Source organism: Ictidomys tridecemlineatus, chromosome 2, assembly GCF_052094955.1.
Source record: "Ictidomys tridecemlineatus isolate mIctTri1 chromosome 2, mIctTri1.hap1, whole genome shotgun sequence".
Lineage (NCBI taxonomy): Eukaryota > Metazoa > Chordata > Mammalia > Rodentia > Sciuridae > Ictidomys > Ictidomys tridecemlineatus.
In genome coordinates, this window is record NC_135478.1 from 208,533,084 (window position 1) to 208,549,642 (window position 16,559).

Consider the following 16,559-nt stretch of genomic DNA (forward strand, 5'->3'; position numbering starts at 1 on the left):
TTAGTTTCTGGCACAAAAATGCCTCTTGATGAATGTTCTGAAAGGAACAAAATATCTCTGGAGTGTCTCTGCTGCTGTCAGCCCTGCACAGGGCACCTTGGGAAATCCAGAAGCTGAATAAAGTAAATGGGATGAATTGTCTAGCAAACTTTTACGATTTGAATAATCATCTGTATTGTAGAACCACTTGGCTGCAAAATGTCTACGTTTGTATAAGACTTTCCTATATTCGAAGTATGTCTCATATAATAATGCTGTTTAATTCAGACACCATGTTAATCAATCTGGCCACCACTGTTTATAATGTAAGCTCCCAAGTCCTAGGAACATATTCTTAGGCAAGAGTGGGAGGTATTCCGGTTTCAGTAGCCTTGACTTCGTTTATTAAATGTAACTCTTAGAATTGGCTTAATAATGTTAAATTTAAAGTTCAGATTCTCTTTTGTCACGTTAGAACATCTGAAAGGCTCTCCAGTGATCTAAGTAATTTGGGTTTGTTTAGATTCCTGGAAATTGCCAGAAGACTTTAAGGGAGGAGGGGGAGAAAAAAAATGAGTGAGGAAATTTTCCCCGTGGGCAATTCGGGAAAACAAAAATATTTTTGTGCTGTGTGGAGACTTCTCAGGAAAGGAGGGTTGGCCAGTACTGGCTGCATCTGCGCAAGGGGAATTTCCACATTTGGGAAAACATGATCATAATTAATGACTTAGGAAAGCCAAGAAAATGGACCATGTTGGAAAAATATGATCTTGGATGGCTAAGTCACTGTCAATGGATTGAGCTAGAAAATTGGATTGTTTTAGACAGAGATTTTTATTTGTGGATATTTTCCTATAGTACCCTGCAACTGGGGCCATAGGAAGTCCTGTCCTTGGAGAACTGGCTCCCATATCTAGATCCACTCTCCCTGTCTCCCTGCCTTCAGGGTGTGTTTGCTTTAGACGTCTGGCCTAGCCACTAACTGGTCTGGAGTCTTTTGGATTGAACATGACACAGAGGTCTAGCCAGCAGGGGCCGTTAGTATCTGTTAGAACCAAGATGATTATCCAGGACTCTGGGGTAAGGACAAGAGGATGAGATTGCCTGGTCTGAATGCAGCCATCATCCCAGGCCTGGTGCTCAGAACATTCAAAACTGTCTTGATGCAGACTCACAAGCAACTGAAGCTCAACAAATTTGAGCCACTTGCCCAGGGCCATGCAGTTTTTACCAACCAAAGTAATATTTCCCTCCCTTCTGGTCCTTCACAGAAAGTCTACTTCCTAAATTGGAATGTTCTTCCTCGGAGTACAACCTCCTGCTTCCTTAACCGCTACCTTCCTCTTGCTCTTTCCCAGATCACTTTGTTTAAACTAGATCTGCTCACGGGAGTTCTCTATGGTTACCTCTCCATACTCCAGAGGAGAAATCCGGGTTAACAAGTTCAGCACCATTCACATCTCGGTTTACTTAGGGAATGATTATGCGCTTAAAACATTCTTGACCTGCTTTCTGGTTTTCTTTTACCTGGCAAATCAATTTTATTGAAACAGGTATGATCCTCTTATGCCTCTTCTCTCAGGATTTTCTCAAGGTAGAAAGAGCTTGCCAAATTTGAAAAGATTTTTTAAGGTGAAGGTCAAGTTCTTCAAAAAAGGAAATCTAACTAGGAAAGAAAAAGATCCCTATATTTGACATGTAGACGGAGTATCCAGTGGATCACTGATAAAATGCAACACAATGCTTTGCAAATTAAAAAAGATTACAGGTTCAATCGGGTCTCTCGGAAGGAACAACTCCACACCCTAACCCATATGACGTAGCTTCTAAAGTTAGCTCTGTCCTGCAACTGCAATGAATCCAACAAAACAAACGTAAGCAGCATTGAAGAGTCTAATTGTCCTCGATTGACCCTTGAATATTGTAATTAATATAAAAATTACAGCATTTGGAAATAATTTAATACACTCTATTAAACCTAAAACAACATAATTTGTATTTGGAGTATTTCTTGGGCATAGTCAGACATTATTAACTTCATTTAGAGATCTGAAAACTGAAGAGATGTATTCGTTTTCTATGACAATGGAAAAATTATCACAACCTTAAGGATTAGAGCAGTATCCCACTTATTCTGCAGGTTCTATGGTTTTATAGGTTGCTGTGGTCCAGGTGGGCTTGCCTGGGATCTCTGCTTAGGATCCCATAGGGTAGAAATCAAGAGATGAATTGGGCTGGACTCTCATCTAGAGGTTCTGGGGAAGAACTCTGGTGCAGTAATGCTCACATATTCCTTCTCACTTGGTTTTCTCCATTCTCACAGCCAGCAGTCATGCTGGAGACTTTCTCACAAATGAAATCTTTTCATCTTCCTCTAGAAAACTATTCTTCTAAAGGATTCACTGGATTGGGCCAGGCCCACTTAATAATCTTCATATTTTAAACTCACCTGGGACTTAAAACCCTCCCCAGCTTGAACTCCAATGACAGTCTAACTAAATAACCAGGGGATGGGAATTTGGGGCTGCCATCTTTAGAATTTCATCTGCCGTAAGGAAATAGTCACCCAGTTAATCTGAGACAAAATCTAGAGACAGACTCTCAACAGTACTGAGTCCAATAACTTAATTTTCCCTTTATTCTTCTTATTGTTTTGTTTCTAAACATATATGTATGGTTTGTTTTTAATACATGTGTTTTGGGGGATGCATATCCTCATATTTTTCACTGATGCATGATCAAAATCCCGTTGCCAAGGCTGGTTTGGGACATCGTGTTTCAGAGGCCTATCTGAGAATTATTATCTAGGACTAGAGCTGGACACTGTGCATGGTGGGGGAGCAGTGTTGATAGGTAAGAAAGGACAGTGGCTAAAGTTTCACTGAATACAGAGGAGGAATAGTTTAGTCTTTTCTTTTCTTTTTGTGGTGCCAGGGATTGAACCCAGGGCCTTATCCATGTTAGGCAAGCACTCTACCAACTAAGCTTCGTCCCCAACCCCATAGTCTTATTTTTAGTATATTCACTAAAGACAGTTGAGGATGGAGATTCTCTTATTATTTTCTTTTTTTAATATTTATTTTTAGTTGTAGTTGAACACAATACCTTTATTTATTTATTTATTTTTACGTGGTGCTGAGGATTGAACCCAGGGCCTCGCATGTGCTAGGCGAGTGCCCTACCACTGAACCACAACCCCAGCCCCTCTCTTATTATTTTCTATAGGCAATTCCAGAAGTTCAAAGATCAGGAGACAGAGGAAGGGAGGGGAAAGGGAGAGGGAGAGATTGATTTGTGAATAGAATTTGAGAATCTATTTTTTTCCCAACAGGGAGATTTGGGAATGTGCTGGATAAGCATCACTAGCAGCTACCTAGTGTGGATCTGAATGAACTTCCCAAACTTTTTGTTGTACAATCCCAATGAGTCATGGCCTGCAGGTGTGCTGGAGGTCTTGAATGTGGGCTGAGTTCTTGGTCCCAGCTGACCGTTGATCCAGAAACCTGGGCCTACACAGGGTCACCTTGGGATTGGGAAGGTCTGGAAAAAACTGAGAGGATCCTAGAAAGAGAGATGGAGGAAGATGGCGTATTCATTTCTCTGACTTTATCATTATACCTGGAGGATAACCTAATAAAAGAAAAATCTAGTATTTTGGTCAAGGGAGTGGAGATGAATTTAGCCTTTGGAAAGTCATAGATAGAAATATGAAAATGTAAGAGAAAGGCAAGACATTTCAGAGGCTAACTAAATCTCTCTCTCCTCTTTCAAGTACATTTGGGTTTTCCCTTCCTTGAAATCCTGGGCCAGAAATGGAGAGGAGCAAAACATTCCCCAAATGTTTCTTTTCAGAGTCTCCCAAACCTTCAGAAAATGGTGAGACAATGCAATCATGTTATTAAGCAAAGAGAAAGAAGTCAGTGGAGAAGACATTGAGAAAGAGCAATTTGGTTCAGAGGACACGTGGTTTGTTTGGCTTTGGAAATGAGGACACAAGGAAGAAAGAGGTAGGGCGGGAGTTAATGTTGCTTATTAATTGTGACGTCTTAAAGCAAAACACATTTGAGATTTTTTTAACTGAGTGATTTTACTCTATAAAGGATAACTCTAGGGATCCTGATAACATGTTGCAGATGTTATTTTGATTCACAAAGTTTTCCACTTAAAAGTCTTTCCTTTCATGTCTTCGTTCATTCAGAAATATTGGATGAGAACTTCCAGCAATGAATGCAACAGATGAGGTCCCTGCTTGCATGAAGCTTCGTCCTAGTGGGGAAGTTAGATAATACACAAATAACATGATGCGTGAAGAGGTAAATACCGTGAAAATTAGACAGTGATAGCAATATGGAGAAATAAAAAGAGAGTGAATCGATGGATGACCTGGTGACATTTTAGACTGCATGATTTGGGAACCCCTGTCTGAAAAATGACATTAAACCGTGATCTCACTGACAGAGAGGAACCCATCATGAAAAGATAGGAAAGAACAGCAGTCTAGGTAGCGAGGACAGATGACTCAGAAGTCTCCAAGATAGTAAGAAATATGAGTTTGAGAAAGAGAACCCAAGAGCCTGGAACTCATTGGCAAATGGAAAAGTGGCCCAAGATGAAGTTGGACAGGTGGACAGAGTCTAGACCATTTAGGCATGACAGGCTAGGATAAGGAATTTCAACTTTGGACAGATGGGAAGCCATTGGGAGGTCATAAACAAGGAAGTGCTTTTTTGTTGGGGCATAGAATTGTAGAGAGCAAGAGAAGAAGTTGAGTCGGGAAGTCTTTAGGAAGCAATTGCCATATAGGTGAGAATGGTGGTTTGATCTAGGACGGTAGCAGTGAAGCTGGTATCTGGGGCAGGTGCAGAAGGTGGAGTCCACAGGACTCTCTGTGGGTGTTTATGTGAGATATAAGAAAATGCAAGGACTCAAATCTATTGCCTCTACTGTCAGCTCAGGTACCAGGTGGATGGTGATGCCATTGGTGAGGCAGGTGACATAGGAATAAGAAGAATGGCTGACCCTCTTAATTCCCTCCCCACTCACTGTTCCTTTCTTGCCTCTAACAGAGCCCTGCCTTTGTTTAGAAGGACAATATGTCCAGCCCCAAGTGATGAATCATGATTGGTATAATTCAGTCATAATAGTCCCATTCCCTTTTGCTGGATACTCAATTTTCCCATTTCCTTTGCAGCTAAGGGAGCCTTATTTCTGGCTAATGAAATCTCAGTGAAAGCCTCTGGGCATAGATATGTCTGTCTGGAACACCCTCATAATGGGTGGAGCTATGGTAGATATCTTCTGACTTTAAGACGAGAGGTCTGAAGATTAAAAACCCATATGCTAAGGATGGTAAAGGAGAAAAAAAGATCACCTGAATCCAGGATAATATGGTGGAGTTAGCTGAACCTACACCAGAGACCTTGTTTATGAAAAACAGAAATTAAATTTTGTTTAAGCCTCTTATTGTTATTTGATATGAGATGGTTCAAGAAAAGAATCAAGGGTTCTCCTTTGACTGTGTTGAGTTGGAGATGCCCATTAGATCTTCTTGTGGACATCGCTGTATAATATTTCCCTTCTCTTACCAGTGGAACAAAAGTTTCTAGACCTATTAAATCTCTATATAGACAGAATCATATAGTATATGACTAGAAAACTATGAAAAGATAAATATAAATGTGAAAAAAACTTGCAGTGGCTATGAGGAAGCCCAAATTAGAATCTGACCATCAATATAGAAGACTGACTCCCCCCATTTGTTAGGTTAACAAGATTGAAGTTTTTAAAACAGGAAGTACAGCCAGGTATGGTGATGCACACCTATAATCCCAGAGATTTGGGAGGTCGAGGCAGGAGGATTGCAAGTTTGAGGCCAATCTCAGCAACTTGGTGAGATGCTGTCTCAAAATAAAAAAATAAAAAATGGCTGGGGATATAGCTCAGTAGTAGAGCACCCCTAGGTTCAATCCCTGGGACCAAAAACAAAACAAACAAACAAACAAAAACAAAGCAAAAAAAAAAAAAAAACTCCCCAAGAGAATGGCCAAGCTGTGTGGTAGAGAAAGTCTGAAGACCAAATGGGTCCCTACATTTCCAATAACCTCCATCATTTTGGCAGGGCAATATTGCCCTAAACTAGAGTACATATTTCCATTAAGACACTTTCGTATCTATATATTACAGTGTTCATGTATTGCTATATTCCCTCCTTGAAAAACTTACTAGGGAGCCTAAAATAGGCTAAATTGGGCTTTTAGCACAGTTCTGGTTGCTGATAAAAATCAGCATCTACAAAACCAATTGCACTTCTTCCCATTAGAGCTCTCACCCACTGCTGGATCTACAGTTTTATATATTAAAAGTTTGCCAATCCATGTATTTCCCCCCCCCCCCAGACACTTTATCTGTGCTGGATGGCTTGGACTTTATCTACAGAAAAAAAATATATATATATTTATAAATATATAGATGTATGTATTTTGTTGTCTGTTTGTTTGTTGTTTTTGCCAGTACCCTATCAGACACAGCTATTGATTTTGTGTGGACGAGTAACTGAATCTGCAAAATTGGCTCTGCAGGATAAGTACCTTGTATTCTGCCCATACTGTGAGTCTGTGTTCTCCTGAGGTTGATTGGCTCATCATATTCTGCTTTCGTGTTCCCTGGTTTATCACTGTGCTTGGGGGGTTTTTGCCCCTACACCTTTCACTTTGTCTTCTCCTAATTTATTACAAACAACTCTGGTATTTTTTGAAGTCTTGGATCTGCATTAATTTTTAAGTCCCCAAGGAACATTATGTTCCCAAACATTATGTTCTGCACTCTCATGCTCATATCACTTTGTGTAGTGCCAGACACCTCCTGGGATCCCAAGAAATGTTGTTTCTTTTTAAAAGATGGGCAATTATTCCAGGAGGCCCATAAAACATCTTTCTCAGTTGATTTACTTTCACCATTTACTTATCCCCAGTGGTTTGGGTCAAAATATTGGTTAATAGAAAGATGTCGTCTTTGAGGTCTTGCTAGCTTCTCCTCATTTCTTTAAAAGCGGAGGAGAATATTGACTGATTTTATAGGAATATTGGAAAGAAATGATGAAAAGCATTGGGATGAGAAAGGCTTTCGTTAAAAATATGAAAAGCTAGGGAGATGACAGTGTCATTTTTACTGAGCAGGCCTCAATACGGGCAGAGCTCACTTCACTGCTGGAAGCTGTTCCTTCATTATAAGAACAGCCATCCATGGCAAACAGTAGGAGCTTCTTTGCAAAGTCTCAAGACCGGCTGTGTACACATTTCCTCTTCTCTCAGCTTCTCAGCCAGATCTGTAGCCCTTCAGTGCTTTTCTTCCATGCAAATTGGAACCTTCCTCTGAATTGCTCTAGGGCTAGAGACACGGGATAGGACCATGGACAGAGGTTCAGCCTACCAATCACTGCTGCCTTGGGAAAGCTGTTCTCTTCCTGCCAAGAATCCCTGGGAGAGGGTCTGCAGAGAGACTTCTTTACCCTGGGGTAAATCTTCCCTTCTCTCACTTCCTTTGGAGTGGCATACGTTTCTTCCAGAAGCACTAGCTTCCTCCACCAACTCCATGCTCCTGAGACAGAAGGAATTATCATGTTTGCAAATGGCAGCTCTTAAATGTTTGAACCTATTTCCATTAGAAAATAATTTCAAGCAGAAAAGTACAATTTCAAATAGAAAAATGGTTTTAAAAACATCAGTGTATAAAAAACCACCTTAACAAATCTTAACATTTGATTTATTTGTTTTACAGTTTGCATATAAGAAGTCTTAGCAGTACTGTTGAAGCCTCTGACTGACCCCTGGTTTCATTCATTTCTCAATTTTTTTCCTTCCCTTTTTTTCCAGAAGTAACCACTATCTTGAAGTTACTATAAATTATTCTCATTCATGCTTTTAGACTTTCATATTTTATATATATAGAAACAATATATATACTTTTATATTATATGTATATAAAACAATATTACATAAACAATATGTAATATTGCTTTGTGTTTATAAAGTAAAATGTATTATGTTGTACATAACATTCTGCTTGTGTGTGTGTGTGTGTGTGTTACTGGGGATTGAATTTAGGGCCTCAAGTATGCCAGGCAAATGCTGTGCCACTGAGCTATATTCCCGATCCTTTAAAAAAATTTTTTTTTTATTTTGAGGTAGGGTCTCACTAAGTTGCCCAGGTTGGCCTTGAACTTGTGATCCTCCTACCTCAGCTTCCTGAGCTACTGTGTCACAGGGTTGAGTTGAGCCATGGTGCTCAGCTGCCATTTTAAAATGCATCATTACTTTTTAGATTTATTCATACTGCAACCTGAAATATTAACTCATTACTTAAAACTGTTGAATATTATTCCTTTGTTTGAATATACACACATTCTGTATCCATTCTCTTGCTTTAAGGTTATTTTTAGTTTGTTGTTTGCCATAACAAATAATGCTCCCATTAACATTTAAATACCAGTTTCCTGGAGCACATTATGTGAGGATTTTTCTAGGCCAGAGCTTCTCACCCTTACCTTATTGACATTTTGGACTGTGTAATTCTTTTTTGTGGGATACGATGCTGATCCCTCACCTCTACCCACTAGATATGAGTCACGCCACTTCTCCCTGCCCCCAGTGTGACAATTGAAAATGTCTTCAAAGGTTGCCAAATGTTCCCTCAGGGCAGTCACCCTTGGTGGAGGACACTAATCTAGTCAATGTAAGAAAGAAAGAAACTACTGGGTTTTAGGATGTATTTTAATATATTTTGTCATTTTTGCCTTCCAAGAGTTCTGTTTCTCTATATCTTGTTAACTCCGGATATTCTCAGAGTTTGAAATTTTTGCTAATTTATGGATATGAAACAGTAACTTTCTATTATTTTATTTTGTTTTGCCTTAATTGCTAATGGTATGGAACATGTCCTTGAATCTCTATTGGTCATTAGGGATTCTCTTATAAGATTTGCCTATTCATATCCTTATGCGATTTTCTTTCTAGTTTTTTTTCATTATTATTGCTTTATAGCAGTTCTTAATAATTTTTGAATACCAATACTTTGATGGTTTTATGTCTGAAAAAAACTCTCAGGCTAAGCTTTTCACTTTGTTGATGATATTCTTTTCTTTTTTTGTTTCCCTACTGGGGATTGAACCCCAGGATGCTTAACCACTGAGCCATATCTCCAGTCCTTTTTTATATTTTATTTAGAGACAGGGTCTCAATGAGTTGCTTAGGGCTTCAGTAAGTTGCTTAGGCTGGCTTTGAACTCATGATCCTCCTGCCTCAGCTTCCTGAGTCACTGGGAGTAGTACATGAGGGTGCCACTGCACCCAGCTGATGTCTTTTATTTTAAGGTCCTAATATGCACCAATACTTTCTTTTATGCTTATACTTCTGTGCTTCATTTAATTTCTTCCCTATCCTAAAAGTATAAAGACATTTTTTTTAAAAAAATTATTCTAATTTGTTATATATGATAGCAGAATGCATTACAATTCATATTACATATGTAGAGCACAATTTTTCATCTCTCTGCTTGTATACAAAGTATATTCATACCATTCGTGTATTTTTCATACATATACTTAGGGTAGTGATGTCTATCTCATTCCACCATCTTTTTTTATCCCCTTACCCCCTCCCTCCCTCTCCTTCCCCTTTGCCCTATCTACACTTTGTCTATTCTTCCCACGCTCCCCGTCCCAACTCCACTGTGAATCAGCCTCCTTATATCAGAGAAAACATTTGGCATTTGGTTTTTGTCATTGGCTTACTTCACTTAGCATTAGATTCTCCAACTTCATCCATTTAGATTTATTCATACCATTTACCTGCAAGTGCCATGATTTTATTCTCTTTAATTGCTGAGTAATATTCCATTGTGTATATTTGCCACATTTTCTTTATCCATTCATCTACTGAAGGGCATCTAGGTTGGTTCCACAGTTTAGCTATTGTGAATTGTGCTGCTATAAACATTGATGTGGCTGTGTCCCTGTAGTATGCTGTCTTAAAGTCTTATGGGTATAGCTGGGTCAAATGGTGGCTCCATTCCTAGTTTACCAAGGAATCTCCATTCTGTTTTCCAGATTGGCTGCACCATTTTTCAGTCCCACCAGCAGTGTTTGAATGTGCCTTTCCCCCCACATCCTCGCCAACACTTATTGTTGTTTGTATTCTTAATAGCTGCCATTCTGACAGGAGTGAGATGAAATAGTAGTTTTGATTTGCATTTCTCTAATTGCTAGAGATGATGAACATTTTTTCATATATTTGTTGATTGATTATATATCACTTTTTGAGAAGTGTCTTTTCAGTTCCTTGGCCCATTTATTGATTGGGTTATTTGTTTTTTTTTTTTTTTTTAGAGTTTAGCTTTTTGAGTTCTTTATATACCCTGGAGATTAGTGCTCTATCTGATGTGCGAGTGGTAAAAATTTGCTCCCAAGCTGTAGGTTTTCTGTTCATCTCACTGTCTAAGGTTTCTTTTGCTGAGAAGCAGCTTTTTAGTTCACATCCATCCCATTTATTAATTCTTGATTTTTATTCTTGCACTATAGGAGTCTTGTTAAGGAAGTAGGGGCTTAATCCAATATGATGGCGATTAGGGCCTACTTTTTCTTCTATTAGACACAGTGTCTCTGGTTTAATTCCTAGGTCCTTGATCCACTTTGAGTTGAGTTTTGTGCATGGTGAGAGACAGGGACTTAATCCCATTTTGTTGCATATGGATTTCCAGTTTTCCCAGCACTATTGTTGAAGAGGCTATCTTTTTTCCAATGCATGCTTTTGGCACCTTTACAATAGCCTCAATAAAGATAATATTTTATATTTTTCCTAGAAATAATATTTTACTGTTCACCTTTAGGCCTTTAAAGCAACTTAAGCTTGCTGCGGTGTGCAATAGTAAATGCATGTGCAATTATTCCAATGCATATTTATTGAATAGTTCACCTTTCACTCCTGGTTTTTTATGCCATCTCCAGTTTGAAGTTTTGATATTTAGTGGGAAAAAAACATGCTAACTTATTATTCTTTTTCAAAATTGACTTGACTATTATGGTTGTTATCTGAACAATAGTTATTACCTCTTTCTTCTTTCTAACTGAACCTCGCTGTCTTCAGATATCCCTGGATTCTATCCCTTAGTGTGTACTTGAAGCTCATCATGAGGGCAATTCTCTTCTATCAGAATTGCTTTGGGTCTGGGATGTGTTCCATCTCCTGCCAGTGAGAACTAAGTATACAGAATTGTGCTACACTGAGGATGGAAAGGCATGGGAAAATTTTCCTCTTAAAAAGGTACAAAAGAAAAAAGAGTTACCATCCCTTTCTTTGAATAAAGTTGGAGGAAGATGTGATGCCTGATACTATGGCAGCCATCTTGCCACCCTGGAGGCACAAGCCACACACCCACACACTGAGAGTGGCTTATCAGAAAGATGAAAAGGTCACAGGTCCCGACAATGGCATTGTGTGGCTGAATTAACCCAAACCGGAATCTCCTGTGATCTGAACTAACAAATCTCTTATTGCTTAACCACTTTATGTTGTATATTCTGTTATGTCCAGCAAATGCATCCTCAACTACAATAAGATTTTTGACCCCTTACTTTCCACTTGAATTTTGTAATCATTGTTCCATGTTCCCAACCAGGCCAGGAATTTAAAAACTTGAGTTTGCATTAAAAGTAAATGTTAACTTTGGGAGAACTGACATCTCACAATAATGAATGTTCCAATTCACGGATATGGTATGTGTCTCCACTTATTCAAATCTTCTTTAGTGCTTTCTATAAAAATATTTTATATATAAAATCTACATTTTATTTATACATAAAAATCTATATGATTTTAAATATTTATACCTAGCCACAATGCTATTTCTATTAAGCCTGGTAGCTTTTGTTTGTTATTAAGTATTATACATTTTGGCATAGTGGTGCATACCTGTAATCCCAGCTATCGGGAAGACTAAGGCAGGAGAATTGCAAATTTGAAGGCAACTTAGTGAGACCCTGCCTCAAAATTTTAAAAAAGGTGGGGGAGGGGGAGTTACTGTGGATGTAGATCAGTGGTAGAGCATCTCTAGTTTCAATCTCAAACACGACAATAACAGCGTGTGTGTATGTGTGTGTGTGTGTGTGTGTGTGTGTGTGTATGTGTGTGAGAGAGAGAGAGAGACTGAATTTTGTAACTGATCTTATACCCATCAACTTTGCCAAATTGTCTTTTAATTCTAAAAAGACAATTCTTTTCCACTTCTATGGAGCCTGTTTGAGTTTCTTCATAGAAAATTATATTATACAATAAGAAGAGTTTCTTTTCCTTCTCAGACTTGCAGTAAAGGAATAGAGGCCATCAGGGAGGCCTGTGGTTGCTTGGTCCAGTTGCCTGTCACGTGCACTTTCTCCTGGCCTCATTATTCCCTGGTGGGAGGCCCATCACCAGGCATCAGGCAGCTATTCCAGCCTCTAAGTGTATGGGGTGGGGGCTCAGTGTGGCCTGTGGTTTCGGGCACTGAACCTGGCTTACCACCTACCTCCTCACCCTAGGCAGTCAGTCCTCATTCCCTGGCCCCTCAGAAGCCCACGCTGGCATCCTGGGCCACCGTTCAGATTTGAGACCCAGTAACCCCATCTTCTGCTCCACTCATGGCTTTGTGTCTCTAATCCATGGGAAAGCTCATACATGGAGCCAACTGTGCCTTTTAATTTTTCTTGTCATATTTTAATCACTGTTGTTTTGAATGTGACCAGCATTCCCTGTTGAAATTTAATCCCCATTTTGAGGTATCTGGAGGGTGAAAAATCTGACTATAGTATTTAGAGGTGGGGATTGGGGATGTGGTCAGGATTGGTTAAGGTCATCAGGGTGGATCCCTCATTTGAATACTGGTGACTTTATAAGAAGAGGGACAGAGACCAGAGGACATGTACACAACACACACACACACACACACACACACACACACACACACATGTGTGTACTCTTGGTCTCTTGCCGCATGATGTCCTGTGCCACTTTGGGACTCTGCTAGCAAAAAGATTATCACCACATGCAGGCTCTTGAACCTCTAGAACTGTGAACTACATAAACCTCTTTTCTTAATGAGGTTACCCAGCCTCTGGGATTTTGTCAGGGTAATGTAAAACAGACCAATATGATAACCATTGCTTTGTGTGTAGAGATGAGCATGAGCATCAAAGGCTTAGGTACAAAAATCCTACCTTGACTAGAAATTATGATTCCAACATGTATTTTTTAAAGGGGCACAGAACTAGCTTCTGCCACGGCTGATACTTAACACAGTAGTTATCATCAAATACAATACTATTTTCAAAAAATATTTATGTTTCAATTGTAGTTGGACACATACCTTTTGTTTATTTACTTATTTATTTTTATGTGGTGCTGTGGATGAACCCAGGGCCTCGCACGAGCTAGGTGAGTGCTCTACCGCTGAACCACAACCCCAGCCCTTTCAATACATTTTTAATCATCAAATACAATACAGAATTTTCACAACTTCCTTATGCTTTGTAAACACTATAGTTGTGTTTCTGTTTGTCATCTGGCTAACAGGGAATGGAAATAAACACTATTTTCTGTACCTGAGAAAACCAGTGTCTCTTACTTAGTAGTAATCAGGAATAAGCAGAGAGAGCCATAATTCTGTGAGTTCCTCCAGAGATGGAGCTGGGTGTTGTTGATCCTGTGCTTCATCCAAAATAACCCCAGGGAAAGATTTTGAGCTGAGTAAACCAAACTCCAAAGCCACGCCTGGCTTTATTCAACAGGATGTTCCATGGTCTGAGGGACCCCTAATGAATACCCTCAGGATCTAACGGTGCCATGACTTGAGGGAAAGAAAGGGGAAGAAAGGCAGGAATAAAGGTTGGTTTTAAGCAAGGTGAGTGGGAAGGAATTGTCAATAGCATTTCATCTAGAGTGGATTTTGATTGAGATTTGGATTTTTTTAAATACTTATCTCCTTATATAAACTAGCTTACTATGTAAATATAATCAAAATAACATTCATTAAAATTGCAAAACTTATTTATTAAAATATGTAAAGCAGCCAGCTGCAATACTGGAGACTAAGAAGTGTAAAAATATTTTGTTGAACAAATATTTTTGAGTTCCTACTATGTGCCCACACTGTACGGGAAGTGAGCATACCTGGATAAATAACAGGTTCCTGTGCAGCTAAAACTTCAGGTGGGCCAAAGGATGGGTAAACAAATAATACAAATATGATGGAATAAGCTTCTTTAAAGAGTGTTAAGTTTGTACAACTGTGTTTATTGTAGTTTGGATGCGAGGTGTCCCTCAAAAGATCATGTGTGGGACAATACAAAAAGGTTTAGAGGAGAAATGATTTTAACCCAATCGGTGAATGGATCCCCGATGGGATTAACTGAGTGGGCACTGGAGGCAGGTGGCTGGAGGAAGTGGTTCATTGGGAACATGGATATAGGGTATATATTTTGTATCTGGTGAATGGAGTCTCTCTCTCTGCTTCTGATCATCGTGTGAGTTGCTTCCCTCTGCCACACCCTTCCGCCATGATGTTCCGCCTCACCTTGAGCCCTGCGGAATGGAGCCAGCTGTCTATGAACTGAGACCTCTGAAACCATGAGCCCCCAAATAAACTTTTCCTCCTCTACGATTGTTCTGGTAGGGTCTTTTAAGTCACAGCAGCTAAAAATCTGACTAAGACAGTGCTCATAACAGCCTTATTTACAATAGCCAAGAGGTGGAAGCAACTCAAGTATCCACGGTCAGGAATGGACAGGCCAAGTCTGTTACACATAGGATGTAATACTGCTCAGCTTTAAAAGAAAGAGAAATTCTTGATACAGGCTATAACCTGGACGAACCTTGAAGATATTATGCTGAGTGAAATAAGCCAGTTACAGAAAGACAAACAACTGGCTGCCTCCACTTCTAGGAGGGAGCTCAAGTAATTAAATCCATAGAAACAGAAAGTAGAGATTCTGGGGGTGGAAAGGGAAATGGGAGCGGTTTACTGTGTTGGATGCATGTTCAGTTTCAATTTTACAAGATGGGCGATTTCTGGAGATGTCACAACCATGGGAATTATTCTTAACACTTTAGAACTGTATGCTTAAAAATGGTTAACAAGATACATTTTGTGTATTTTACCACAATCTTACTAAGTAAAAAAAAAAAAAGAAGAAGAAAGAAAGAAAATGATCATTGGGTTCCTGAGGGTTCACTCCTAGCTTCTAGCAGAAGGCCTGATACGTCGTAGGCACTTGACTAATATTTTGCCTTCCTTTGGTGTCTCTCCCTGCCCAGTGTCCTCCACAGCAGGACAAAGGCCACGTAGTTCCGTAGTTCTAGGAGCCAGTTCAGCAAACAAAGGCACTTCTCTCCTCTGGGCACAAAGGGGAAGAATTTCAAATATTTGTGATTTAATATTTGTCTCGATCACACCAACTAGGCTTTGCTTCTCCATTATGCTTATCTGAGCTTTTTGGCATTTAAATTTCCTAAAGATAGATCCTGTTCCTACTTCCCAAAACAGAATAGAATTGTGATGGCCTTTGTAAGAAAAAGGAAAAAGAAAAAAAAAAGTGGAAGGAAATCTGTAAAATGAAATCATTAGGAGGCCAGCGTACAAATGGCTTGTGGGCTCTGGTTGCAGCCCAGCGCAGGAGGAAGGGTGGGGTAATTAGCATGCATTTCACAGTTCTGCAGTTTGTCAGTTGGTTCCTTCCCTTCACGGGCTCTGTCTGAGTCTCTTGGTTTTTTTTTTTTTTTTTTTTTTTTCACTTGGCCAAAAATAGAGAGACAAAAAAAGTTTTCTTGTACTTACTTAGGCTTTTCTACTTTTTTCCCTGGTATGTTTGGTTTCCTCTCGCCATGATCCTTCCTTCTTCCTGCCACCTGCCGGCTTCTCTGCTCCTCCTCCCCTTCTCTGACGTCTTCTGTGGGATGCACACTGTGGAGCCACCACAGCCCGCAGACATCCCAGGAGCCCCATGGGAGGTTCTCGGGGCGCTACTCCTTAGGTTCTGGAACCCTGGCTTGGTGCAGGGTATCCATGGGGGACAGCTGTGTGCAGCGTTTGGCGCTGTAAAGGCAGGGAGCTGGCGAGGGTCTGAGGGACTTGGGTGGGGGGATTCTAATTTTCTGGTCCACACACTGGACAGAGCTTCTCCTTCTGGCTGGGCCTTGGTCTGGGTGTGCACATTGTTAGAAGTCAGAATGAAGCAAAGGTGCCTTACCTTTTCTGCAGGAGAAAATCGTCCGGATGTCTTTCTTCTGCCTTCTCATGCTGGAATGATGGGAGGGTACGCACAGAGCCCACCCAAGACTTTGTCAATTAGGAAACAACCAGTGTCCAGGCGTGGAGATTTGATTATATTACTTTTTAAACATTCCACTTACGTATCTCTCATTATGTGACAGACACTGTTTTAAATATTAACTCAATCCTTTAAATATTAACTTATTTAATCCTTACAACCACTCTATGACTTGGGATCTACTATTGTCTGAATTTTTATGGATGAGGAAACTGAGGCCCGGAAAGGT

General features: G+C 39.8%; 2 protein-coding genes across 25 annotated transcripts in view; one reads left to right on the plus strand and one right to left on the minus strand.

Moving 5' to 3' along the window:
* LOC120891841 (uncharacterized) overlaps positions 1 to 16,443 on the minus strand; it is a 70,507-nt gene extending 54,064 nt beyond the window's left edge. For 3 of the 12 annotated variants that reach the window (XR_013435356.1, XR_005736407.2, XR_013435355.1), the window contains exons 1-2: positions 16,250 to 16,437; positions 15,838 to 15,949 (exon numbers count right to left, since the gene is read on the minus strand). Coding sequence is in view for 1 of the 12 variants with exons in the window: in XM_078040560.1 (XP_077896686.1) it covers positions 4,170 to 4,245; positions 7,408 to 7,575; positions 15,838 to 15,949; positions 16,250 to 16,298 (405 nt within the window). In the remaining 11 variants the exon portion in view is untranslated. Of the gene's footprint in view, positions 1 to 4,047; positions 4,246 to 7,407; positions 7,576 to 14,276; positions 14,586 to 15,837; positions 15,950 to 16,249 lie in introns of those variants that run through there. The other 9 variants (XR_013435353.1, XR_013435354.1, XM_078040560.1 and 6 more) reach the window with 8 other exon arrangements.
* Mkln1 (muskelin 1) overlaps positions 1 to 16,559 on the plus strand; it is a 302,986-nt gene that overhangs the window by 48,392 nt on the left and 238,035 nt on the right. The window lies entirely within an intron of this gene.